Source organism: Tripterygium wilfordii, chromosome 6 (genome assembly GCF_013401445.1).
Source record: "Tripterygium wilfordii isolate XIE 37 chromosome 6, ASM1340144v1, whole genome shotgun sequence".
NCBI classification, from domain to species: domain Eukaryota; kingdom Viridiplantae; phylum Streptophyta; class Magnoliopsida; order Celastrales; family Celastraceae; genus Tripterygium; species Tripterygium wilfordii.
Window position 1 is genome coordinate 10175571 of NC_052237.1, and position 27795 is coordinate 10203365.

Here is a 27795-nt window from a genome sequence, read left to right on the forward strand (position 1 = left end):
TTGCAGTTTTTCTCTCTTCTTCGCGTGGAGGTGTTCATGGGCTCCCCTTATCGGCCCATACCAAAAACATGTGGGCTTGAGCCTGGTCATTCTTAAGTCCTGGTCCTGGGTTGGTAAGTTTTTTAAGAATATGAAACATGATATCGGCCCAGTCTTCCCTGGCCCAACACACTTAGATCAAAATTTTATTTTAAGTCCGGCCCAAATAGCATCCAGCTTAACAATTGATTTCTAGCAGAGTTTGAACTTTGAACCTTATGATGGAAAATTGATCAAAGCTTCAAGTCTTTCATTTTTCTTATAGGCAAGTAGATGTTGAATGAATTACTTAGGTGATAACCTAATAATTTATAGTGAATCTTTAAGACTGGGTCGAAGTTCATACACGTAAGCTCATCAAACTCATGATACAGGTATCACTGAAAGAATACCCAACAGGATTTCGTACGCCGGATGTCCACACATACGAAACTAACGGCGACATAACCAATTAGGCGTGGTTATGTATAGAGGGAGAGGGAGAGAGAGAGCTACATATGGACAATATGGTTTCAGAATTAAGTATGTACATTATGGATGGTTTCAGTATGTACATATTTAGTGTTTCAACAGCCGATGTTTTTGAATTTTTCAAAGAAACAACCTTTCCACGTGTCTTCATTTTCAACTTTAATTTGGAGTACCCTCTACAGAGATATATAATAGCCAAAACGCGACTTTCCGGTTCAATAATTGGTAGGACCATAGAAATATAGAATATAATGGTATTTGACATTTGGACATATTAGTGTTGAAACTCACACTCATACTTTTAACAATTTATCATTTTATCCTAGCCATAACCACCCTATTGGATACGTTGACTTGGTGATTGTTCGAAATTCAAGTCGAAAAGTATGAAATATATTGTCCGTTTTGAGTCACGGGGTCGTAGGAATTTGTTCTTCATGCATCGTCTTCATTGGTGTAAGGATTTTATTTATATACTACTCGGTTGAGTTATGTCAATATGACGTGAGATATTAATGAATATTCAAATTCGATCATTAAACAAATAAACTCGTTTTATGCAGAAAGAAAAAGTAGTCTTGCTCCAGCAGAACAATACTGGCAACAACAAACACCGACAGTAACACACTAAACAGTGTCAAAAGGAAAATGGAGTCCACCTCTAGGCTCTAGAAGCTCCGCAGGAAAATTATGTCAAAAAGGGGAAGACAACATGCATTGAAGTAGGTCTAGGTCCAGCACAACAACTCTCACTGTGTTACTAGTTTGGCTAGTGGTGGGTGACTGATACACATCTTATTCCACATTTATAGTCCACACCATAACACCACCATATCCTCATATTACTACACATAATCCACCTTAATCAAATCCGTTTTGGTCCAATTTATTGTGTTCGTTAGGTGAGAAATTTATGTGCGCGCTTGAGTGCATATAAGAGTCAGTCTAGGCCGATATCGGATGTTTAAAGGGCAAACAAACTTGTATGACATCGTTCTTCTTTACAAACAAAAGGCATATCTAGAGATCCTTGAATTACATAATCATGTAGTTAGTATTTAGTAACACCATATCCTCACATTAGTTCACTTAATGCCAGCTTAATCTACCTTAATCAATGTGTTTTGGTCCAACTTACGACTTACTCTATCGTCAAGTGGTAAATTTTTGTTCATGTGAGAGTCAATTTAGGTTGATATCGGATGTCCAAACAACAAACTTGTATGATATCGTTGCATGTTACAAACAAATCTAGAGGTCATTCCACGGTCATAATCATGTAGTAGGTGACTTCCAACAAACGGGAGTGGGGCTCCAAAGTATAACAATAAACAGAGTGTTTATATTTCTCTCTTGAAATAGAAACAGAAACAGAGACACTCTGCATAATCAAATGAAGATGAATCACAGACACAAGTACTACTCTGTGAAATCTCCCTACCCATCTCTTCTCTCCCTCTTCTTCTTCTTCTTCTTCTTCTTTGCAATCTCTCTCTCTGATCCTCGCACCACCGAATCAGCTCTCTTCTGCACCACCACCTCCACCACCACAACAACTCCTAATGCGCCATCACCGTCACCATCCTCCTCCGCCACCACCGTTTCCATCCCCACATTTGTCCAGGAAATGCAAACACTCTCCCAAATCGTCTCGACCAACCACTTCGTCACTTACAGTATCCCCGATTCTCCTCTCCCCATGTTCGGTCTCATTCAATGCCACCACGATCTCTCCCAAACCGACTGCCTCCTCTGCTATGCTGCCACCAGAATTCGGCTCCCCCGCTGCCTCCCCTCCCCTTCCGCCGCCATATTCCTTGACGGCTGCTTCCTTCGCTACGATACTTACAGCTTCTACAATGAATCTGTCTCCAATTCATTGAATAAGGTCAAGTGCGGTACTGAAAATGCTACCCAAGCAGGGGGGATGGGGTTTGTAAGGAGTGTGGAGTATGCTGTTGGGAATGTTACGAGTATTGCGGTGGAGAATAATGGGTTTGGGGTTGTGAGCGTGGAGAGAGTGTATGCGTTGGCGCAGTGTTGGGAGAGTGTGGGAATTGATGGGTGTAGAGAGTGCTTGAAGAAGGCAGGGGAGGCAGCGAAAGGGTGTGTCCCGAGGAGAGAAGGGAGAGGAATGAATGCTGGGTGTTATTTGAGGTATTCCACTGAGAAGTTCTATAATGATGGCAGAGAAGCAGGTCTTCACAGTCATGGTATGATTTGTTGTCTTTTTCTTTTCCTTCTTTTTTATTTTTTTTTATTTTTAGGGTTGCATTCGCACAGAGGAACAGAGGAGATAGAAAAATCTTTGGGGATATTGGTGTGGTTTGATTGATTTAGTTTCACAAGTTGATATGCAGCCTTGATTTATAGAAATTGTTGTAGTGGGATTCAATTGGGGAAGATTTTATATAGGTAATTCTAATTTTATTAGTTTTGTTTTCCTTCCAATTTGAACATTTTCTTGGAAACCAAGTTGTTTGATTTTCTATGATTCAGTTTCTATTGAATTGGAGAATGAAAGTATATGCCATTGCCTATTTCTGATCTTTTGAGACTGATGATTATGCAATGTATTTTTCATGCTTTTTAGGGATGTCTGGACTTGGGATCATCGTAGCTATTGCTTTAGCATCGGTTGCATTCCTCATGCTCTCCCTCTTTGCCGCTTATGCCGGCTATGCAAGACTATCCAAGAGGAAAGAAGGTACAATTTTGCAGTATTTTTTTTAGAAGAACGTCATTAGAAATGGATCGTTATCAATTCTGGTAAGGTTTAACAATTACATTACCATTATTTTTCTTGCTTCTCATAGGTCACAAAAATCTTGGCCGGTTCTCTGGTAGTATCCACAAATCAAGTCCAAATTTCAAGTATGAAATCCTCGAGAAGGCAACGGATTATTTCAATCTCTCAAGGAAAATAGGCCAAGGAGGAGCTGGTTCTGTATACATGGGGACGCTTCCAGATGGCCAAACTGTTGCTGTTAAGAGATTGGTTTTCAATACTAGACAATGGGTGGATGAGTTCTTCAATGAGGTCAATTTAATCAGTGGAATACAGCACAAGAACCTTGTGAAGCTTCTTGGTTGCAGTATCGAAGGCCCCGAGAGTCTCCTGGTTTATGAGTATGTACCCAACAGGAGCCTCGATCAGTTCCTTTTTGGTAATTGGCTTCTCTTTGCATGATAATCTTAGTGGATTTTCTCATAACTCCAATTCTACGATATCCTCTTAACAAAATTTTAACACTTTCAAGAAAGAAATGCTTATGCATTAGAATACCTGACATTCTGGAAAATTTCAATTGTTATCTAAATTTAACTCTCATCATTTCTTGATTTTTACATTGAACTATGAATGAGATACATTGTTTTCTGAGTAAGAATGCGGAGGATCCTATGTCTCAGCATTATGAGACTGAAAGATGATAATATTGCTCTCTCTCTCTCTCTCGCTTGCGCAGATAAGAAAGGAAATCAAATTCTGAATTGGAAGCAACGGTTTGCTATCATAGCTGGGGCAGCTGAGGGGCTTGCATATCTTCATGGAGGTTCTGAAACAAAAATAATTCACAGGGACATCAAAAGCAGCAATGTACTTCTTGATGAGTTTTTTACTCCAAAGATTGCTGATTTTGGTCTTGTTCGATCTTTCGGAGTGGACAAGACTCATCTTAGCACTGGCATCGCTGGGACAATGTAAGACATCACGACTTCTTTTAATCTCTCTCATCATACAACGATGACTATAACAATGCATATAATAATATTGTGCAAGGAACATAACAATGAAGATTAGCATCGTTACTCTCATTGTATACACTTGCTCAATGTCGTTAGGTGAATACCTTTTCCTTTGATATACTAAACACATCCAACCCTTTTCTTTTTTTTTCATTTCCTGGAGCATTTCAAAGTTCAATTGTGTATGATCTACTTGTGGTGCAGAGGCTACATGGCTCCGGAGTATCTTTTACGAGGACAGCTTACAGAGAAAGCGGATGTTTATAGTTTTGGAGTGCTACTTCTTGAAATTGTAATTGGGAGAAGAAATAATGCCTTTACACAGGACTCAGGTTCACTTCTACAAACAGTAAGTTCCTCATCATTCTTGCACAATACTTGGAACATCCACATTTGCATTCATGAAATATATTGTAAATGATGATGTGGGTCTTAGGTTTGGGGACTTCATTTATCAAGTAGATTGGCTGGAGCTGTTGATCCTTGTTTAAAAGGTGATTTTCCAACAAATGAAGCAGCTAGAGTGCTCCATATTGGGCTTCTGTGCGCACAAGCATCAGCCGCTTTAAGACCATCCATGGCACAGGTGGTTACAATGCTAAGTAATGAAGATTGCGAAATACCGATGCCGAATCAACCTCCTTTTGTGAATGCTAGTGTTCTAGACCCTGCAAGTTCTGTAAGGTCATACAGCTCAAATAGTAATGTATCGAATACAGCAACCAAAGTCGATGGTTCATACACTTCTACAGGGTCCTCTAGCGTACACATTTCAGATGGACCTTCAAGAAGTTAGGGTGTTTTTCAAACAAAAGTTGTTCAATAATTCATAGAATCAGAGACCATTGGATCCAAGACAGGTATACGTAGACTAGAGACACAGACAGAACTCTATTCTCTGCAATGAATGTCCGGACACCTGCCCGTTCCTCTTGTTGGCAATGGCACCTTCATGTTCATAATTATCAAAAGTTTATACTTTGTAGTTTGTAGTGAACACCGAAGGAGGTGGTTGGCTGGCTGGGTCCAGTTTGCTCAAAAATTTGTGGCAAAGCTAAGCACACGTGCCTAGTTTTCAATGGATGAGCGGCGTCTTATGGATGGGCGGGGTCTTGCTGTAATTAAACTACAGCAGATGCATTGTACCTTTACATATAAACTCGAAATATTCTTATTATCTTTTTTATGTTGAATTTTAAAGTCAGAACATATCTATGATCTTTTTCAAAAAATAAAATAATTGAAGCCACTTTGCCGTAGTGGTCCAGTTTGTCCTGAAAGGTTTGCAAGGCGTATTAACTCAACATGGTTGTTACCTGGTGGTTCCCATATTTCCCTTTCAACTGAAAGGATTACAGACCATCTTCTCAGAAATTATGTATTCTGGGTTATAGGACCAACCAAGTGAAATCAATGCTGATGATTCCTCGATGAAAGAAAAAAAAAATTCACTCTAAGAAATGTACATGGTAATATACTCACACATTAATTAATGACCCTTTGGGGGAATCTCATAAAATGTCTATGAATACAAGTTGAAAACACTGAATTTCTTCCAGCACCAACACATCTTCATCAAAACAGTGATCTCACCTTTCTTGAGAGGACGATATAACACCCTACTCAACTTCCACCATAACACTGATCTCACCTTTCTCAAGCTCCCTGACTCGCCTTTGGTTATTCCGGTGGTGCATTTTCCAGAACCCTCTGGCAATAAGGTAGAGAGTTTACTCGTAAGATATTTCTTTCCCAACACTTGAGCCATGTACAGCACCATGGGCAATCTTATGAGCAGCAGCCATGTTTTCTCTGTAAGAAACAAGTATTACAACGATATTAGTTCCTCAAAATGCAGGTTATGCTGCAATGTATATATATCTCGCACCCACTCATCGACAATAGACAGACTTCTGAGCTCAGAGCATGTAAATGAGGACCATGATGATTAATATAACAATATCGATCTAGGCAATATCAAAACTGAAAATCAAGGAAAACTGAACATATTTTACAAGCAAAGCAATCATGTTTCATGCACCAAATCCTTCCCCTCCTAATCAAGAACATGTGACATCAAGAGGAGTGGACTATTGATGTGCAAAATCTTTTCAATTATGCTCTCCACAAGGGAAAGAAACATCATATGAGTCATTGACTGAACAAGGCAATCAACTCGAGACTTCACTCAGCTATATATGCCATTTCCACACCCTCGTGTAGTTATAATCTTCCATGAAAGCGCTGCCATATGGTTATCTTGCATAAAATTCATAGCCAAGAAAATTTCCTAGATCCGCCATTTGAACTCAATTACCAAGGGTATATGCAGTTAAAAAAGTTACATACAATGTAGCAGCTAAAAATATATACACTAGAAATAACTCAAAAAAACAAAAAACTTCATGCAAAGTGCTCTGCCTCAAAATAAGTCCAGAATTTGTCTTCTGAATATTCTCATCAGTTTCTGACAGAGGAATGTAACATTCTCAGTAAAAACAACTAGTGGCCTAAATCAAATGTTTAGGTTGCAACACTTTTCTGTATACATCTCACATTTTGGGAGCACAGAAATTAGACAAGATGCTCTTGAACCCAATAAACCTTCTTCTCCAATCTAACTTGCCAAAAAAACGTAAAGACTCACTGATATGGTTCAGCTCCAGCTAGGATCTCAAATGAAGTACTCATGGAATGTGGTGCCTGATTTGGCATATAAAGAGCAAGAGAAGCCAATAGTAACGAAACAGAAAAAATTGGCAATCAGATGGAAGACAAAACTTCACAGCATATTCACAACAGTTCAGGTTCTGAATTCCCAGTGTGGGAATTAGAGGTTGTAAACGAACTGTGATGCCATCATTTCACATCCATTCAAGAGATTCTGATGTAGGACAGATATAGAAATATGCCCTACAATTGTCTTTAGACGAGTTTAGGGTTTGGAAAGGAATTTAGAAGGAATTAGGATGTTTAAGGATATGGAAATAAGGGATTTTAGATGCTGAGAATAGTGCTGTGACTAGAAATCCGAGTTTACGGTAGCAATAAAGAAAGAAGAGAGAACGAAAGAAGAAAAGAGACAAAGAACAATCTAGGCACGCATGCCTCAAAATACCGAATACTCAGTATTATCAAATCATATTCATCGTCTATGGAGACTATTGAGTGATCGGTTTATAAAAATTCCTAAAGCTAACAAGAGTGAAGAGTAGAACTTCTAATTCTACTAAAACAATATTTCCTAATAGAAAGCTCATTAAAGACTCTTTAACTAAAGAATAACATAAAGACTAAAGACAAGTAACTTTCATAGGACCCAAATCGAAGACTTAAACCAACTAAACTAAGGACTATTGCTAGAGAATATAAAATTACATATATGCGCATGTTATAAAATACAGATAAAACCCACAACCATCATAATTGAACTTATAGACATATTCTAGCTTCCCATCTGCATCAGATTCTCATAGAGATGGACCTGAGATCAGGAATAAACTATACCAGTCAAAGTCATTAAGGACAGAACTACTTATTATGAAACAGGAATAACTTGATTAAAGAACCCAACAGTAAGAATACTCATGTTCAGGAATAATACCTTTGTTTCTACTTTTCAGAATGGATAAGATTGTTAGATTGGATTAAAGGATTTATATTCAGATTCCCAATTGTACAAAAATACAGCACAATTTCAATGGCTTAGGCTAAGAGAACAATTTCTCCTCGTGAACATTGTTCTTTAATCTCTTTTGCTAACTCTAGCAACAACACGGTGTCTTCTGTCATCTTTGCGACTCTTTCTGCTTCCTTGACTGCATCATAGGCTATGATGTATTTGTTTTCTGCCTCAACAACTTTGTAAGCAGCAGTAAGAGCTGCTTCCTCCACGGCCTCAGCAGATGCCACCCCATAGTTTTGTGAAGGTCGAGGCCTATTGTTCTTTTGTTTCGTGGTAGGTATCCTTTTTACGGGTGAGGTACCATTTCTGACCTTATAAAAATTTTGGACCTTTTCAATTTTGCCTTGCAAAACAAGCCTTCTCAGCCTTGAACTTAATAACCTTCTAAAATTCCTAGGCACCTCATGTCTCTGCTCAATAAAGTGAACAATGGCACTAAGATCAGAACCCTTTGTATCTTTCATGGTTGAAAGAGCTTCAAAAATCATTGCATTATACCGTGGAGCACTTTTTGCATCCACCGTGCTTTCAGGGGCATCATCCATGACAGCATCAGAAGATTCATCATTAGCAGGAGCAGCAGGAGAATTCAAAGTGGAGGAGTGTGGGGCAGACAGAGCTTTTAGCACCCTTTCTTTGTCTTTAGAACACTGCCCTGCAGAAACACTCAAATTCCGCCACTTATCCTTGAGGTCAATGTTGGAGCGGTGAGTGAGGATCGATGCAAATTCGGGATCTCTGATTATGTTCTTCCACTTTCCAGGCCCGTGCTTCGCTATTCCGGCCAGCAGTGCGTCTTCTTCTTCCTGTGTCCACTTTTGCTTCTGATTTCCCATTCTCCTGTTCTCAGCAATAAAACCAATGTTAGGTCCTACTCAAACCTCTCAACCTTCTAAAGAGTACATTGTATATTGGAATCTACTGCATATATATATATATGGGATTTTCAATCATAGGTTAGATCCGCCATTAAAACCAAATTACCAAGTTTATATGGGATTTTAAAGTTATATACAAGGTAGCAGCTATGTATATACATAAACTAGAAATCACTCGGCCGAAACTTCCGTTATAAACACCTCCAAATAGAGTTGAAAATTCCGCAATAAACTTTCAATTCCAATTAACGAGCAAAATCAGGACAAGTGAGAAAATTAAATTCCAGATACCACCATACCTGTGTGATTGCTGAGGAAGGGTAGAGAGAACAGAAGCATAAACCCTAGAATTTCAGAAGAATCCAGAGAGGGGAAGAAAAGGTGAAGGCATGGCTTTAGAGAAAAACTTGCGCGGGCGCAAAAAACGACGTAGTCTCAGTCTTTCTGATGCGGACGTCGGAGTTGTTCTTTTCCCAATAAATATTAGATAATTTAGATTGTTATTAAGCTATCCATTCTAGAAATTAAATTTTTTTATCTACATACAATACTTTAAAAAGCTGAAATTAAGAAAAAATTTACTTAAAAAAGATGAGAATATGTGGCTTGTATGGTAATTATTTTAGAATTCTATAAAAATATATATGATAATTTGATTACTTAAAAAAATCTGAAAATATGGGATTAGGGGCTTCACACCACATTTTTATTTTTTCATTTTAAAATTTGTATGCCTTTTTCTTCCTTGTTGGATATAAATTGTAGACTCTAGGGAATTGCGGAGCCCCCAAATCCGAAAATATGTGGCTTGTATGGTAATTATTTTAGAATTCTTTAAAAATGATAATTTGATTATAGTTCTTTTATTAAAACATATGTATATATTTTAAAATTTATTTTTATATATTATATTTGTTAAATATAAATTTTATATCCCTACTAATTGTAAGGAATTTAAAGAATTTAGATGAGGAAAATTTCTTTTATTTTTTTCTATGTTTTTACATCTACATGATTATATGAAATGCTATTTCTATTGTTTTTTTTAATATGGATGATCATCCCACTTTGCAGTTTGCATGCGTTGAACACAGGACAAAGTCACAAAAGTGATTTGTATTTCATGTCATCACCTTAGACCTTCTCCTACCCTTAAGTTCTCTTTAAAAAAATTACATTGCCTTCTGATTTCAAATTTTCAAGACTTAGCCAAATTTATAATATCCTACCACTTAGAGCTCTAGAGAATTATGCACAGTTGGAAGGAAAAAAACAGAGTAAAACCTGGACAAAAGTATCACAAGAAAAATCAGTAATGCCATTTGTAAGCATCTTCTATTCTACCTATAATGAATCACGTGAAGAGCTCAACCTCAAAAGAACAGACAGACTGAGTGAAAACTAGTGGCCAGTCTCAAATGTTAGGTAGCACATTTTTGTACAAATCTCTCACACTTTGGGAGCTCAGACGTTAAAGAAAAGAGAAGATGCTCTTGAACCCAAGAAATGGACCTTCTCCCCTTGTTTCGCTTGCCATGGTTAATGAACAGCATTGCCTCTTTGATGCACTTGGAGAAGATTTCTGCTTCCTGCTATCCTCCACAGATCTTCCGGAATCAGCTAAATTAGTGTTGCTCTTCATCATGGAAATATCGTAAGAGAGAATTTTCATAGATGAAAAATCAACATTAGTCCTTGAAACTTTTGGGGGAAGATTTGACGTCCTAGGTGTTTCCTTGTAACTTCCCGACACCACATTTTCCTTTGCCTTTGTTCTTGCCTTGATACCAAATGCATCTCTGTCTGGCTCTGAGGGTCCAAAATCCGAATTTACTATTGTATCTGTCAGAAATTCACTAGCACTTATTTCCTTGGATTCATCAAAATCAGAAATGTGAGTGTCAGGCAGATGCTTGGAATCGTGTTCCTTCCCCTCATTTAAATACTGAGACTCCCAGTCCCAGGTCATCAATGTGCTTAAAGCCGGAAAATTCTTAGCCTTCTTCCGAATGTGATCAAATATTTTTTCTTCACCTAAATTATTTAACGCTCTTTCGTCAGATTCGGAAGAAAATTCATCTTCAATAGTGAAAAACAATGGTTAGGAACTCCCAAATGATGTGCAAAAGATGGTTCAACTATGAATTGGTAAAATATGCACCTCTATCATTCGTAAGTTTAGAGTAGTACCTGAGAATGTGGCATTAGTATTGGGCATCGGACTAGAAGAGTTCCTGATAACCGGTTCAATTTGCTCTGCCTCTATGGTTTCTGAAGATGAATTGTTCACAGCCTGTTGCAGAAACCTGCCTCCATCGCCATCAAGATCATTTAGTTCGTCATGAAGTTCAAGGTGCTTGTCATAAGGGCGTTTCATTGTGAGAAGAAATGCCTTGGGTGATGGAGAACAAGCATTATTTGCTGTAGTCAAGACAGGGAACTTCTTGGCCTTTTCCCGTATGTGGTCAAAGACAGTTTGTTCGGTAACAGTTACACAATCATCGTTTTCAACTTCCGGAGATGTCTCCCCTGCAACAATGTAAGGAATGGTGAGTGAAAAAGGAAGGCAAAATTGAGTTGCATAAAATGCACAGGAGTATCTACAAGGTATACCTTCTCCTAGTTCTTCGTCAAGGAGTTTGAAACTGGGCCTGACAAACAGATTATAAGATAAACATATGTTAGAGCTTACTTTTTTTAAAGGAATGAAAAAAGAAGAAAGAGAAGCATGAGCCTCACATTGAACCGTTTCTCCTTTTAATCAGTGCTTGAGATACCAGCTCACTATCGTCTTCTATAACACATACCTCCTCAGGTGGCGGAACAAGAGAGCGCTGCTTTTTTCGAAGTATTTCATTCATGCTTGGGTTGCACTTATTCATCACTAGAAGATTTTGTTGAAGATCAATACCAACTACATGAACAGTTACAAATGACTAGCAATTAATAAATGAAAATTGTTTTTGCAAAATCAAGAAAAATCACAATGGCAGGGGCTTTACTGTATTCTTCAAAAACAAGATCAGCCCTAACCGTCAGCCTCCTTTGTTGAACATTTGGCACAAGAACTGTCGTACTGTAGGGGCTGCAAATAAACTGATACACCTCAGCCCCAAAGGGTCATGAAACGTAAATTATTACATACTAGTAGACTGAACATATCTTTTTAAGTGTAAACAGCTAAAGAAATCCACCATGAAACAGCAACTAGACCTTCCTCTTCCCTCTCGTTCAATCAAAAACATTAAAGTCTCTTGTTTATCTTAGAGAGTTTGCAGATTCTTAAATAATAGTCGATGATATTGACATATTATAATAATCAAACTCATACTAGTTCTCCCGCTTTTTAGAAGTAATGAACAAGGAGAGCCTTACTTGTTGTTAGGCATTTCTTTAACAACCAATAAACCATGAAGCTATGGATCCAAATACAGGTGTTTGACAGTTTCATCATTCAGTGCATGATTGATGAATACATTACACAAAGATGTGAAGAAGGAAGCCCAGGAATTTAAATTTCCATACCTTGCGAACTCGTCCACCCTGCCACAACCAATGCAGAAAGAGTTTAAATTTTGCATACCGGATTAAGAAACGAATTGTAGATAGCATAAGCATAATGCTAAGCAGTCACAGCAACCAAATTCATATGCGCAATCAGGAAGTGTTCCCAAAACAAAGAAATAGCCACCATGCAGGTACATCATTGCATCTATTTGGCAGTTACCCTTCAGTTTAAGGGGTATAAACTAAAGTGTATTGTTACCTTATTTTCTCATGAAATAAAATCAGGTTATCTTCTTCCAGCCCAACAATCTGCAAGACAAAGTTTTAGTTGTGCATTTTTGTCACGTGTTTGACTCCAGCACATGAGTAAGGTTCAAAGGAAATTACATCGAAATGTCACAGACAACATACCATATCCGCGTAATGTCGTCTAGTTGACTGAAGGGATTGTGAAAGCCTAGTCAATGTTAGGACCAGCTTAGCCTTTCCTTGCCTCTGGCATTCAATTTCCTCCATCTGCATATCAACTTTTGGAGGTAATGATTGCAAAGACTCTTTGATATGATTCCCAAATGGGAATTTTCGCCCAGTGACTATTTCTATCCTCCTTGGATCAGCTTCAGCTAGCATCTCAAATGATGTAATCCCCATGGAATGTAGTGCCTGATTTTGCATATAAAGGGAAGAAAAGTGCAAAGAGAAAAAAAAAATTCAAATTGACTGAGGGATTTGAAATGCCTGTCTTTAAACAGATTCAAAGAAGTCAATCAAACCTTTGCAGTAACCGTTCCAATACCAGGCAATTGTTTAAGCAAGTATGGACTGTCATCCCAGAGTTTCTGGTGCAACGATTTGGCTAGAGAACTGGAGTTCACTGTTCCTCTGTAGTTCTTCTTGTATATAAAATACTCTTTCATGCACTTAGCTATTCGACACCCATTTGCGCATGTAGAATTCATGTCCTGTGGACCACGCACCAGGTCATACTTTTTTTTATGAGGACATGCAGATGAGTATTCAATGTACAACACAATAGTCCAATCAAGGGAACAAAACCTGAGTTAGGGATAAATCATGAACTGAAGGATCTCCTGTCAAGCAGTCATTCACCAGAACAAATATCTTCTCTTCTCTAGTTTGAATACGTATTTTCCGTTTCCCCTTGTCACCATTTATGTGGAAGCGTAGCCGGCCATTTTTATCTATGTTTATTTCATTTAGAAGTTTCTTCTCATTGCGCCTAAGCTGTATCCCTTTATATTTCAGTATAAGAAAAAAAACATTACTCTTTCATTTGACCTCTGAATTACATTAAGATGTACAACAACTACATGGAGATACTCACAAGAAATTTCCTCAGCTTGGCATATGACAAGAAGTGCATCTTCCAAACTGCAGTTTATGGGGGTCTGCATAATGTTTTTCATTGTGTTGAACTTCAAATAATATTTGGTCATCAGCTTCCCTGGCTCTAAGAGAGTTTGGAGTACAGTTTTTGGGTTGGGGGAAGAGAGGAATATAAATCAGTGACATTTCTATCATTCACCAAAAATTATCAACAGAATGTTTTGGGAAATTACCTAAGGGCTTTAAGAGGAAACCATCTTCATCAGTCCAGATCATTTGATGCTGTGATAATTCATTAACTTTCTGAACACAAATCTCTGACATGAAATAACATAGATGAGCGAGGAAGCAAACAATGAACTTAAAATTTCTAAATGTGCCACAAAATTCTAAAGTGTACCTTGCATATGCTTCTCTATTCGGTCTCTTGAAATTTCTTTTCTGACTGCATAATTCTCAGGGTTCTGATTATGCATGAAAAGTTTCAGAGAAGTAACTAAATAAGATAGTGTATCAAGATATATCACCCCAAGAGCTGCCCACAAATACATGCCTTTTGCATCCTCACATACAAGTATGAGCACTTCATCCACTCAATTGCACGTGTAATATCAGAGACAGTAAGTTGAACTATCTCAGCAGTTAAGTGCTCTGTCACACATGAAAGCAATCTAAAGTAACAAAAAAAGCAGATAGCTATCAGAAGAAATATAGCAATCTTTACAGCATATGCAAAATAGTTCATGCAATCAATTCCTACTATGGAAATAGAAAGGTTGTAAACGTACTGTGACTCCACCATTTCGCATCCATTCAAGAGATTCTCATAGAGATGGACCTGAGATCAGGAATTAACTATGCCATTCAAATTCAAGAATAAGAACAGCACTTCTTTAATAAAAAAGGAATAAGTTAATGAACGAAACACAGACACGCCTAAATGAATGCTAAGAAAAAGACAAAAGCAGAGATAGGGTGGTTGGCTTACTGTTTCTCTTCTTGTCATGATTATAACCATTCCTGTATCATCAAATGGTGGCCGACCTGCCCTACCGCACATCTGCATAACAAAGGATTTACTTGAATTAATACTACTGTAATCCCCAAGTATCAAAGAATACTAATGTGCAAAGAGTTAAAAAAAAAAACATTTGTGTCTTTTAAATTTTTCATAGGTGATGAAAAGTTAGTATGCGATCGAATGTATGCCATGCAAATAATCTCAAGTTATTGATTATATTTCACCTCTTACACATGTTAGAATAGACAAGAGTCAACATTCCATGATAAACATCCTTTTCGCTAACTATAGTAATGGTCCGGCGAGCATAAGACTCTCAAGTTTAGATCTTCCAAATGGCATAAAGATTCATCCTGGTTATATTGAACTGAGAGCTTGGATAAGTTGAAACTTTAAACATCATTTTTATTAACCAGAAGGGAAAGCCCCAAACTCTTCCCCTTCTCATTTGCAGTTTTCTTTTGGTTGTTAAGAGTAACAGATACTCTCAACTGCTGCAGAGAATATATCCATTCTTAGGTTATCTTTAATTCCCATCTTTCTTTTTAAATTTGGGACGTAGGATGATCTATGGACAAAATAACAGAACTGCACAGATTTTTACCAAGCATAAAATTAATGTTTATGCTTGGTAACTACCCCAAAATGTTGAATTCAATTTAATCCCTTGCTCAAAATTAAGACAAGAGACAAACCTGTAGTATAGTGGATCGGTCATATTCCATGTAGAGACCTTTTTCCTTGTTGCTGAATTAAAGGCAACCTTTTAGTGATTAACATGAAAAGTCTTTTCTTTGAATAGGAAGTTTTAAGAAAATCTGTCACACTGTCACTTACAAGTGCTGGGTTGATTTTATGACAACAGTATGAGCCGGTAGGTTGATTCCATGGGCAAGAGTATTCGTAGTACACAGAATTTGAACATCACCCTTAAGAAAAAGGCCTTCAATAAGATTCCGATCCTTAAGGCAAAGCCCACCATTGTGATAACCAACTGTAAATATGCAAATTCCTAAGTCAGAGCTCTTATTATTGACTTGATGATGGGGTTGCAATTATATGGTGTGACAGAACAAGGGCTATACCACCATAAAGGATATAAGACTGCATTTGTTTGTCACTGCATAATAGTGAGGCTTCCCTTAGCCTTTCCTGCTGCTCTCTGTCTTTAATGAATGGATTTGAATAACCAAAGCTCATTGTTATCTGAGTGAGTCGCTGAGCTGCTTCTTGTGCTCCTTTTCTAGTTGCGCAAAACACCAGAGCAGCTTTCCCTCTTGAATATTGCATCAGAATATCTGCAAATCAATTGAAAGGTATTATTGACAGAACCATAAAGTCAGAAGGGGGGAGGGGGAAAATAAAGTGAGCAAACATTTAAAAAAAAGGAAGTGTGCCTCTTACCAAAAATATAGTTTTGAAGGCGCTGTATATGGCAGAGAGAAAAAAGCAATAAACAAATGACAATTATTTCAGTTATATAGTGATAACTTCTAATAGCTGTCTTATCTTGAAGCAAATGAAGAATAAGCTTTGAGATCATAGTAAACATGTAGCAAAAGAATTACCTTTTCAAATAGAAAGTCATTTTTGGCGGCACTGTATCCTGATCGTTAGTAATACCAGTGACGCTCTTGATGAGAAACAATGTTGAAAGCATAAAATATTGATACATCTAACTAACATAGTAACATGCATACCGAAAACTTTGGTGGTCAACTTGACAGGTCTCATTTCCTCCCCAAACCTGTGGAAACAAAGACAAATTAACAAATAAATTGACACTGGGTTTGTAAATATACATGTTAGTCATTTGTGCAGGAAGATACCTCTTAATTCCTTGCACAGGAACCCTAAGCCATTCCGCTGTTGTTGTTGTTCATGTGAAGCGACAATTTTTAAATGTCTCATTAATTAGACATACTTCAGGATATAATTCGATTAAAATCTTATAAATGCTTGAAGAAACAAAAATTGTCGAATATACATCATACCAAGATCCTCAATATTTGGAATTGTAGCTGACACAGCCAGAAGACGGACAGAAGCCAAAGGACTTGACTTCATTTCGGGATTGCAAGCAAGCATTTTGATTCTGCTAACAATTGCCTCCAAAGCTGCTCCACGTGGATCATTCAGTATGTGAACTTCATCAATAAGCAGAAGCGCTATGTCACTGAAAAAGCTCAAGCCTCCATTCTCTATACGATATCGACTCACAGCATCAAACTTCTACATGTAAAGATACATCCATTTAGACATGCTCCTCAAGTTCACAATAAAACCATAATTCTCTCTCAAAAAGAGCATGGCAATGGCAAGAATGCATGTAAAGATATATCCATTTAGACATGCTCATCAAGTTCACAATAAAACCAGAATTCTCTCTCAAAAAGAGCGTGGCAATGGCAAGAATGCAATGTGTATGCTGCAGAATTTAACAAGCACATGAACACAGAGGTACCAAATAATATGGTTATTAGAGGAGATGCATAAATATATAAGTAAAAAATAATAATAAACAACTCCCGTGCATGTACGATAAATGTATAAGTATGTGCCTAAAAAATATACTTCATTTGAAAGTGCAAGGAAACAAGGAAGTAAAAAGTGAAATTTCTTAATGTGAAAGGCCCAGTGACCGTGATTCAACTGAAGGTGACTGGGATTTGCTGAGATGTAAACATCAATTCAATGTCCTAACTCACTTGGTTGACGGCATTGATAAGTTAAAGGCCAGTGTTTGTACGCACGCATTTCTATATAAGCTGCCACATTTGGTTACATTGGAAGTTCTTTATGACATTCATTACTCACCTCAGGAGTGGTGAGGATAATGTCTGCATCGTGTATATTCCTTGCATTGTAAACTTCATTGTCACCAGTCAGCTCCAGGCAATTTATACCCCATGACCCAAACTTCTGGTTCCAGTCACGGACCTTCTCCTGTACTAAAGCCTTAGAAGGTGCTATGTAGATCTTCAACCACATTAGAAAGGTAGAAACGTTAGTTGCATGAAATGAAGTGAAAATGTACATGTGCTTCTAACTCATGTAATGAGCTCGGCGAGAGACATTTTTGCATCTGCTAGATCGATAAATTAGAAGACTGTGAATTTCGTATTGGATAATTGAATAGTAGACTTACTGTTTTGAGTGTTCCCCGTATATGGACGAATCTTCCCTCCGCTGAGATAAATCTCAAAAGAAGCCTCAAAATGCAAAGCTCAAACAACACTGTTTTACCACTTCCAGTTGGTGCTGATATTATCATGTTTACATTGGAGTGATAACAAACTGGAAAGCATTCACTCTGCAGTGAGTTAAAATACCTGCACAAATTGGAGAATAGAAAATGGTAAGTGTAATTGATTCCCCATGCCAATTTTAGATGACTGAAGAAACGTCATGCAGATTAAAGCGATACCATTTTAAGATAACAGCCCCCATACATATTACGTATAAGAACTATAAGATCATGCTTAATGATCACATAAATGCATATGGCTGACAAATTATACTATTATAGTAATGTATTACTTTAGGCAGTCACAACAGTCTGAAGCCCAAGAATGATAAGCGATTAATGGTACTGACAAGCTTCAGAAGTAAGAATTTCTGCATGAACTTAGTTACTCCAAGGGAGAAAACAAAAGAAGTAGTACCTGAAACTAAAAACTGAACGAAAAGGAGCAGGCAAATCTGACACGGACTTCAAAGTGAATGAATCCATGACCGAGCCTGTATCTTGACAACTGGAGAGAACAAAAAACTAGTAGCTAATATCAAAGTGACCGTTATAATTTTTGAGCCGCATGAAATAGAGAAAAAATCTGCATAGAAACTTCGAAACAGCTATTACTATTAGACTACTAGTCATTGTGGAAAGTCAAAATTTGTCTATCAAGCAAGGAGAACAAACAGTCTAGCAGTCATTAATGTATTGATTCACTGAATTTCAATCATTGATAGAGCAATAATAAATTTTTATCCAAATGTTACGAATAACATCATTGTAACATGATGTACAGATTATTTTCCGTCACGACTAATGCAAAATGAAGTGCAACATATTCCATACAAACAAAGTATTCTCTCAATATAAAGGATTCCTTTTCAATTTGTGCAACTGACCGTACAAGTTTTAAAAATTCAAATATGAACCAAAGTGACAAAACTGGGCATAAAATCTCTTCATGTACTATTTACACCAGTAAAAGTCTTCAAAAGTTCATTCACACATGCAACAAGGTGATCTATATCACAGAATTTAAAAATTAAACAGTCAGTGACTAAATTGAAAAGTATAAGCCGCACATACTAATTTTCAAGTTCTCTCATCTCTATCTGAAAAGAAACAAACAAAAAAACGTAATTAATGAACCATTTCTATAAAAGAATCACTGATCACGTAATCAGTGGCATCAGCCAAATTTCTCCTAAATGAAAGCATAGGTCTTCTCGAACGCTCAAACCTTTTCATAAACCTTATTTTAACGAACAGATTTGTGCAAAGCAGTGAATCGTTGAGCGATGAATCACAGCTGATTCTCGAATTCTTGCACTGTTGCTTTGAAAGAAAATCAATAAACCGAAATCACATATAAAAATGTGTGCAACCTAGATCGGTACCTCAAATCAACAGGAGACGATGAATCTCTCCTAACAAACTCAAATTTTGCAGAACGAACGGAAGATGTTAATCAAAAGCGGATTGAAGCTCGTCACTAGCTGCAATTGACGAGAGTAAAATGCGACGAAATCGTACGGGTTACTCAAAGAGTACACGCATTAAGAGGAAAGAGAGAGATACCTCGGAGACAAGCGAGGTCGGGGGCTTGGCTTCAAACTAGAAGAGATTTAGCAAGTTAAAATGATGAAAGCACCAAGCAGTATCTATTTATATAGGAAGTGATTGTTTTGGCGGGAAAATCCGAACTAGACCCGACCCGGAGTACCTCATGAAATATGCAGATATAATTAAATAGCAAGGAAAAGGCCAAAAGGGGGAATAGAAATGAATAATCTCTTTGGAACTAACTCGTTTTCTGATTCCCACACCCCCTTGCAAATTTTCTTTTCTTTGATAAACCATTAAACCCTAATGGTAAGTTATCCATTCCTACACTCTTTTTTTAGAACCCATTCATGCAAATTCTATATTAATTTGTAACGAGAAACTCATCAAATGAGTCAGCTCACCTTAGGACGGGTGACAAAATTATGTTCAGTCCGAATGATGAATTTTTTCGACTCAGATTAAATTAAATTTGGACATTAGTTATATGTTTGAATTCATATTCAAACACAAAAATCTTGTCCGATTTAAACCTATACCCAAATTTCAGACACATAACTTATATATCTTCTCATAATTCAAACAATATAGAGATTGATTGATGACATATAGTAATTGTACGAGGCAATTGGTTTGGAACTTGAGATTATTTGTTGTCATTGACTTATTGTGATTTCACTCGAATGTTGAATCATTACTAATTTGTCTTGCGTTCGGAACCATGTGACTATTTTTTTTTTATTTTACTTTTATTTTCAAGTTCTATGCATTGTTTCAATTAACTTTTATTTTATTTTAAGAAGAAAGACTACATGTCGGATCATCCAACATTATATCACAAAAAAGGTGAATGACATTTGAATAAATTAGACAAATTGAAAAATTAATTAAGGCCGAAATCCAATCCAAATTAAAGTGCGAACATGTAATTATTTTGTAAACAAACGTTGTCCAACCCGGAACCAATGAGGAATCATTTTTTTGCATACCCTACCTCTGCATAATAAACCCAAAGTGCAAGATATGACTCCATATCACCTATTTCCAAATAAGTCAGGATACTCAACTCAGCGAAGAGTTGAATTATAATCTCGTCCGTCAGTTTACCACACAAGTCTCAAGCTAATAAATCGAAAACACAATTGTTACCGCATAGAACCCATCATCTCTTGGAAGTCACTTGTTGCTTTCTATTATAATACATCTATTGCAGTGTTTTGCAAACTGGAGTTGCAACTCCATCGGTAGGATCTTTCCACAAGCCATGAATTTCACTTACTGCTGATATAGATTACCGATGAATCTGGTTCCGAAGCAAAACATGCTTTGCAGCTTCCACCTATGTTGAATTATATCATGTCTTGACCCATTGCTTATCGAAGCCATAAAAATATACATCCAACTGAGCTTGTATCTTCGTCGCTAATAGCACTTACAGAGTCTATAGCAAGTTGTTACAAACTTTGCTAATTATTGAGTGATCGTAGATACTTTATGCACCCAATTGTTCTTGGAAGCTCAAAGCTCAGGTTGCTTAACCTTCAAATCGCCATTTGGTAAAGTACTTTGTGCTTGGCCAAGGCACTTTGCTTTCTGCAATGAATAAACAGCTCTAAGTTTGTGATCACAAAAAAAAAAAAAAAATCAAACCGGGAATTATATGCTTCTATACCAACTTGCCACATGCTAACCAATGTTACAAAAACCTAAAAGTCATTATATGAAGCATATAGGACTTACAGCAGCAGAATTTGCACGTATCTCCCTGTATGATTCAACTTCGTCAGGAAAGACCTGCTCCAGTTCCTCCAGAAGATGCTTTCGTAAGCCCTATACAATCAGTAAAGGAACCCAGTAAGAAGCACTCAAAGGCTCAAAACATCAATTAAGAATAAATGTGCCCAATATAAATATTGCACACAGACCACACGGACATGCTTCCAATTTCCAAATATATTTTCATCATAAAAGGTTAAATGGTTAATATTAACTCAGGAGTTGAGAATACCTTGAAGGAATCAGTTTTGCCTTTGGTAACCTGATTTTTGGCAATGCAGCTGTTTAAGACATCTTTCGTGAACTCATCTGGATTCTTTCCATCATCAATCAAACTACACTACGAGGGGACAAGAGAAACCATCAGAAAAGAAGAAATAACTAGCTTATTTTATAGCAAGTTCAATAGTAGAAAACGATGATATGAAAAAGGACTCACTTGAGGACCTCCATAGGAACCTGAATGTTGCAGTTTTCAGACAATTTGGACATGTTATCAAGCTCCATGACAAGATTGTTGCTTCATGATAACAAGCCTCTGAGATAAGTATACACCATTAAAAAGAAACACAACAAACAAATTTATAAATGATGTAAAGGTCAAAGAGGCGGACAGGCGTTGGAGGAGAGGCAGCTGAGAGGCAGCATTGAACGACGATACAGTGAGATAAAGTTGGTGAATGAGGCCAAGAGTCTTCTGTATGGAGTTAATAACCTGGCTCAGGTTCTGCTTCGTATCATCAGCTGTTGTTGGTGCAGCCTTGTCATTGATCTGGGAAGTCATCGTTCCATTGTCATTTGCCAACATTCCCACCAGTAATCCCACTAGCAATCTGCAACGAATCCATAATTTTTGACAGTTCTCCTCCACCCTCTTGTATGTGTAATCTAAATCCCAAACAACCAGAGACACTGATGAACAACAACACAACCCAATGAATACACAAGCACGTTATATATGTGCATATATTTATTCATAACAAAATACATCCCTTCTTCTTTCTCTAATCCCTAATTTTTATTCATCTATAATGCAAGAGAACTAAAGACGCAAGTTATGTGAAAACAATATTCATTAAGTTAATTAAGATTTCGTATCAGGACTCTGTAATCCAAGACATTACTACCAGCAAAATATAATACAAGCTCACCCTATAATCTTTATGGCTCTGTTTAGTATAGATCATAGCTGCATCAAGACGTGTAGGCTAAAAGTTTAAGGTTTTCGAGGTTCAACCGGCATGACGAAAGTTGAACTGTTGATTTATAATACACAATAAATTAATACATATTATATAAATATATACCATATAAGTATTCCGTAAAAATTAAAAAAGATATAAAAGACTGAAACTATTTAGTTGAGCAGAATTTGTGATTGCAGCCGACTCCAAAAATCATGTATTGGTACTCGGTGGACAATACTTCACAGTTCACAGTTCCAGCTCCCCTAATTCACAGTTTCAGATTCTCTGAATCAGTAAAAATTGCCCCTAATTCGCATTCACAACCAACAGAAATGAGGAACCAAGTGAAGAACAATTAAACTGAAGCATGGATTCCTCCATAAAGACCCTAAGGAACATATTCCTTAAAGATTATAGATATATCAATAAAAAATACATCTGAAGTAGTTTTCTCCTTTATTATCATAATATATTTGTCAACATTTTTCAACATATGCATTCCAAGCTAGGCAACAAAACTACTACGAAGAAGACATAACCATTCAATTTTTAACCATCTCCTATAAAAAGAACAATTACGAAGAAGAACTGAAGAACTAATACTAACCTTGGAGAGAGAAGTGAGAGACCGGGTAGTCTGTATAGCATAAAGATCCTTTTTCCGAATGAGGAGGCGATGGCAGAGTGGAGACGATGAAGCTATGAGGACTGAGGAGTGAAGATGACGACGGAGTAACAAAGCTCTGTCTGGACCCTGTAGTCTGTACTCTGATTACCTGAAGAAGACGACGGAGGAACAAACTTTGTTAGCCTATTTAGGGATTTCAGCCGCGAAAAATGGTGGGGAGTGCAGGGTGGACTGAAGTTGAAATTACTACAATATCCCTGATTTCTTTGTTAAAAAATTCAGTCCATGTTTTAAAATGTCTTTTCACAAACAAGCGGTTTTCTTTTCCCAAACCGTCGAAACAGACTGTTTAACCTAAATATCACTGTCAGAAAGTTTCCAGACAAAATTAACGCCAGACATCCAAAACTAAGCAAAATCCGCGAGTACTGAAGACAAACCCTCAAAGAAATGGCGGAGAAATTGGCTCCGGAAAAGCGCCACAACTTTGTCCACAACGGTTACCCTCTTTCAATTATTCTTGCCGTGTTTGTCCCTGTGATTTTGTTGCGTTTTCTGATTGGAAAATCTGGAAGATTTTGATTGTGATTTGTTGATTAGGTCAGAAAGTCTTTGAGTGGGATCAGACTATTGAGGAGGTAAATATTTACATTAATTTACCTCCCGATGTTCCCAAGAAGCTGTTCTTCTGCAAGATTCAGTCGAAGCATGTCGAAGTCAGCATCAAAGGCAACCCCCCTTACCTCAATGTCAGTCTCAGTCTCTCTATCAATTTTCGTTGCTGCAATTTTACTTTGAAGTTAGTATTGATACTAATTCATTCAACGATGTGTTTGATTATGTTAATTGCAGCATGATCTCACGTGTCCGGTGAAGACTGATTCTTCTTTCTGGACTATAGGTATTTTTTTTTGGTTTCTTGATTAGAGGAAACGTAAATTTGGGGGATGCTTAATGCTTTTAGGTTTCAATGTTGTTCTGGGGCTTGGGTTTCAATAATTGTCTGATTTTAGATATATAAACGAATTTAATTAGTGATTCATGGTAAGAAAAAAATGATGGGTTGCTGATTTTTTGAGTTCTATTTGATGCTAGAGGATGACATAATGCACATAACCTTGCAAAAGAGGGACAAGGGTCAGACATGGCCTTCGCCTATATTGGGTCAGGGTCAGCTTGATGCTTACTCAACTGATCTTGAGCAAAAGCGTCTTATGTTGCAGAGGTTCCAAGAAGAGGTATAATGTAGTGGTTTTGTAGTTGTTATAGTAAATGGTATTTGAGATTTTGATTTTTATTGTTTATTCATTCAAGTCTTTTATGCCTTGTGTGTTTGTCCTTAAGGCTCATTGGCTACGAACAAGTTATTGTTAACATAACTCGAGTCTTTAGGTTTATGGTATACTGACTTTCTTAATTGAAGTTTATGAAGTTTATAAGCTTTTGCCAAGTGATGGTCGGCATTACTTATCCTCGATATCTATCCATATATCCTCATTCTTGGCAACAAGGGCATATGCAGCTCATGAATTATTGATGTGAGCCAACTAAAATGTTGTTGAAAATCGATTCATAAAGTTGATGGAAAACAGAAATTTTATGAACTTCCTTTTTGGTAGACCTCATAGTTATTTTAACGCTTTTAAAGATCTCAGATTTGCCTTTGTAGGTGAAGATCATGCACCAATGTTATTCTAAGTCGTTCTATCTATTTTATACAACTTTCCTAGTTTCCATATGCGTGAAGTGATTGCTGAAAGATACGTATACTTGTGTATCCATGCATACATGTTGGAGGATATTGTTCTTTTCTCATGTGGGTACTGTTGAAATATAAAGTATTCTCTATGCTGATATGATCATATAACAAATCATAGGTCATCTATTGGCTTGGTAGTATTTTAACACTTGTTCCCTTTGGTAAATCTTTTTCTGACCAATTGTTCCCCTTCCTTTTCTGCAGAACCCTGGTTTTGATTTCTCTCAAGCTCAGTTTAGTGGGAGCTGTCCTGATCCTAGGACCTTTATGGGCGGGATCCGATCTGGTTGACGATCATGGTGTACTGCAATAATGACTTCGGTTAGCATGCACATATATCTCAACCATCTTTTAGTAAATAAAATAAAACAACTACTGTTCCTGTTGTCCCTTGATAGTATAGCTGCATTCTCCGTACTAATAATATTAACTGATGCGTTTTTACTTGTGTATGGCTGTCCCTTCTTTTTTTTGATAAACTACAATATATATATATAGAAACCAAAGAAAAACAGGACAATAGGGCATCAGATGGGATGGCCCAAGGGAATTACAAAAGAAAAAAACAGAAGTGAAAAAAGTAAACAATTAACCTGTTTTGCTTTTCTCTTTCCAGTTTCAGCCGCCTGGCTGTCTTATTTTGTATCTTTATCAAGTGAAGTCTTTGAGTAGATCAACAAATCTTCTTTCTAAATACAACTACTCTAAGTCTTCTGTCAAGGAATGAATCAGTGAGTTCAAGCATGAGTAACCGGTCGGCTTTTTATATAGCATGGGTTCATGGTTAAGAAATGACTATGAAATACACTAGCTTTCATAAATTTTAATATGTATTTATCATTATGAATGTATCAATAATATCATTTAAATAAGTTGTCTTGTGATAAAATAGTCAACAAAAAATTAGAGGGTCGCACCCCCGCTAAAAATTTTAGAACTGCTCAAAATGCATCCGCTCACCCACTCCATCATCACTTCTTGGCTCCGGCATTGGTCATGATCCGTGTGGAAGGATTTGTTTTACTCAATAGTATTTTGAAACCATGATCTATTGCTAGTTTTGTTGTTGCAAATGCTATGCACACATAACTTCCTAATATATAACTACTTACAAGCAATCACCAATAAAGAAATGATAAATTACTGCTAAGCTACTCTCTTTATTGCTAATCATCAACTTATCGTCAGTCATTCACAGATGCACACAATATTTAAGAGCATACATCATATAAAATATGGGACTTGCAATTTGCAAGAAAACAGAAAAGAGCATACATCATATAAAATATGGGACTTGCAATTGGCAAGAAAGCAGAAAGAGCATACATCATATAAAATATGGGACTTGCAATTGGCAAGAAAACAGAAGTGAGAACAGAAGTGCAAAGAAAGAGTGAGAACAGAAGTGCTTTCACATAAACAAGTCATCAAACACATGGTGTGTAACCCAATAAAAACAGGATTGCTACACAAACAATAACCAACCCAGTCCCCAAATGAATATATGCAAATTAACATGGTTCAAACACAAGGCACGCTGCAATGCAACTCAACTTAAACAAAGCATTGATAAATTATGAGCATTATATACGCCCTATATTATTTTTCTAAGTACACCCCAAACTTAATAAATCTCAGTTAAAATCATAACATTATCAAATACATCTCTTTTTGTGTTTTTTCAAAAAAAACACTATCTGCCCCCTTCCTCTCCATCCTCTGCTAGGGTTTCTTCGAAGAAACCAGACCGAGTGAGGCCTGTGACGAACAGCCTCCGTCAGCTGCCCACCTTCCTCGTAGCCTACATAGTCTATCGATGAGCCGTAGAGCCTTTGAAACGTGGTGTCTCTCCATATGTATTCAGTACTCGTGTCAACTCTTATCATGGCCTCTTTGGAGCCAAAGCATTCAATGGCTAATGCATTGGCTGGCTGGTTCAGTCTTTCTAACTCCGGTAGGACCTACAACTAGAAAGATCGCTATGGGCGGCTGGGGTCTCTGACTGATTGCAAGGCTGATTGCCTCAACAGCTACTTCTTGTCCTACAATATGATCCCTCAAATTTTTTTCCATGTGCAATTAAAGTGTTCTTTTTAATTTAAATCAGTTATACAATGAAAAATAATTGTTTAATATATGATTTTAAACTATATATATAATAATAAAGGTATTTCAATCATCTAACCATTCTTTCTATTAACATATATGCTACTTTCAATATAATTACTTATTTATTATATTGAAAGTATTTTCGTTTATAGAACTATACATTTGGTGTTTTTTTTTTCACAAAATCAAAATGTCCATATCCAAGCTCTAATAATACCCCATGCCCCTCCAAAAGAATTCGTACCCTTGTCGTATTTGGTGATAACTCTCTTTCATGAGTTGGAATAAAACCATAACAATTCTAGTGCTTTTTCTTGGCCAATAGTGTGTAATTTACTACTCATCGAGAGACACCAAGGACTTAAATGTCTAATAGTTCATGATTGCATGATAACAAAATTAAGGTCATGACTCATGACACATACTCCTCCAAAGAATCTTGTGTCTTACTCTCTTCAAATTTCCTATGATGGTATCAAAATCAAATCGTGTGTCACTTGTTCACTATCTTTTATCTATAAATATATTTGTTTGTCTTTAGTGCAATTGCTGTGTTATTTTTTTTGTTAGAGCCAACAAAATGTATCAGGGAACGTGTTTTGCTGTTATGGTTATGTCAACAAAATATATTGATACAATTGTGTAAATTTGATAACTTAATTTTTATGTAATAGACGTGAGACCTATTATTGATTTTAGTGTAAAATGCGTATGTTGTGGGGCCCAACCATGAGCAAACATATGGACATTTGAAATTCTATACTCACATCTATGCCACAACAAAATGAAACCAATATATTGACATTGTTGGAGCATGAATATTTTGGACAGCAATTCCAAGAC

At 36.9% G+C, this 27795-nt stretch overlaps 5 protein-coding genes across 9 annotated transcripts; 2 read left to right on the forward strand and 3 right to left on the reverse strand.

Moving 5' to 3' along the window:
* Positions 1-1769: 1769 nt before the first annotated feature.
* Positions 1770-5518, forward strand: LOC119999752 (cysteine-rich receptor-like protein kinase 42). The gene is made up of 6 exons (XM_038847483.1): positions 1770-2723; positions 3104-3217; positions 3327-3677; positions 3978-4212; positions 4462-4606; positions 4694-5518. Exons 1-6 carry the CDS (start codon positions 1904-1906, stop codon positions 5051-5053), a joined length of 2025 nt encoding a protein of 674 aa, XP_038703411.1. The 5' UTR covers positions 1770-1903; the 3' UTR covers positions 5054-5518.
* Positions 5519-5720: 202 nt separating this feature from the next.
* Positions 5721-9265, reverse strand: LOC119999754 (telomere repeat-binding factor 4-like). Of its 2 annotated transcripts, none has more exons than XM_038847486.1 (3): positions 9120-9265; positions 7862-8782; positions 5721-6069 (listed from the first exon to the last, which is right to left on the reverse strand). In XM_038847486.1, the coding sequence occupies exon 2, from the start codon at positions 8776-8778 to the stop codon at positions 7963-7965; it is 816 nt and encodes a 271-aa protein (XP_038703414.1). In that variant the 5' UTR covers positions 8779-8782; positions 9120-9265; the 3' UTR covers positions 5721-6069; positions 7862-7962. The 2 variants fall into 2 exon arrangements, with proteins under 2 accessions (XP_038703414.1, XP_038703413.1); XM_038847485.1 differs by having other exon boundaries at positions 6905-8782.
* An 864-nt stretch (positions 9266-10129) lies between these two features.
* LOC119999824 (DExH-box ATP-dependent RNA helicase DExH17) lies at positions 10130-19545 on the reverse strand. 2 transcript variants are annotated; one of them, XM_038847582.1, is made up of 29 exons: positions 19509-19545; positions 19328-19426; positions 18361-18450; positions 17844-18027; positions 17513-17674; positions 16690-16927; positions 16525-16561; positions 16396-16442; positions 16264-16301; positions 16100-16121; positions 15781-15993; positions 15533-15689; positions 15391-15442; positions 14663-14734; positions 14463-14512; positions 14228-14345; positions 14075-14138; positions 13908-13991; positions 13673-13798; positions 13384-13580; positions 13101-13289; positions 12739-12990; positions 12587-12636; positions 12346-12363; positions 11823-11905; positions 11560-11734; positions 11434-11471; positions 11011-11349; positions 10130-10854 (listed from the first exon to the last, which is right to left on the reverse strand). In XM_038847582.1, the coding sequence occupies exons 3-29, from the start codon at positions 18426-18428 to the stop codon at positions 10292-10294; spliced, it is 3636 nt and encodes a 1211-aa protein (XP_038703510.1). In that variant the 5' UTR covers positions 18429-18450; positions 19328-19426; positions 19509-19545; the 3' UTR covers positions 10130-10291. The 2 variants fall into 2 exon arrangements, with proteins under 2 accessions (XP_038703510.1, XP_038703511.1); XM_038847583.1 differs by having other exon boundaries at positions 18361-19426; positions 19509-19542.
* A 1095-nt stretch (positions 19546-20640) lies between these two features.
* LOC119999624 (mediator of RNA polymerase II transcription subunit 10b-like) lies at positions 20641-23285 on the reverse strand. Of its 3 annotated transcripts, none has more exons than XM_038847306.1 (6): positions 23064-23285; positions 21884-22102; positions 21709-21789; positions 21502-21604; positions 21234-21323; positions 20641-21086 (listed from the first exon to the last, which is right to left on the reverse strand). In XM_038847306.1, the coding sequence occupies exons 1-6, from the start codon at positions 23102-23104 to the stop codon at positions 21012-21014; spliced, it is 609 nt and encodes a 202-aa protein (XP_038703234.1). In that variant the 5' UTR covers positions 23105-23285; the 3' UTR covers positions 20641-21011. The 3 variants fall into 3 exon arrangements, with proteins under 3 accessions (XP_038703234.1, XP_038703236.1, XP_038703235.1); XM_038847308.1 differs by having other exon boundaries at positions 21884-22157; positions 23064-23281; XM_038847307.1 differs by having other exon boundaries at positions 21884-22181; positions 23064-23281.
* Positions 23286-23423: 138 nt separating this feature from the next.
* Positions 23424-25291, forward strand: LOC120000567 (nudC domain-containing protein 2-like). Its single transcript, XM_038848699.1, has 5 exons — positions 23424-23583; positions 23685-23833; positions 23937-23985; positions 24180-24322; positions 25048-25291. The coding sequence occupies exons 1-5, from the start codon at positions 23535-23537 to the stop codon at positions 25132-25134; spliced, it is 477 nt and encodes a 158-aa protein (XP_038704627.1). The 5' UTR covers positions 23424-23534; the 3' UTR covers positions 25135-25291.
* Positions 25292-27795: the final 2504 nt, after the last annotated feature.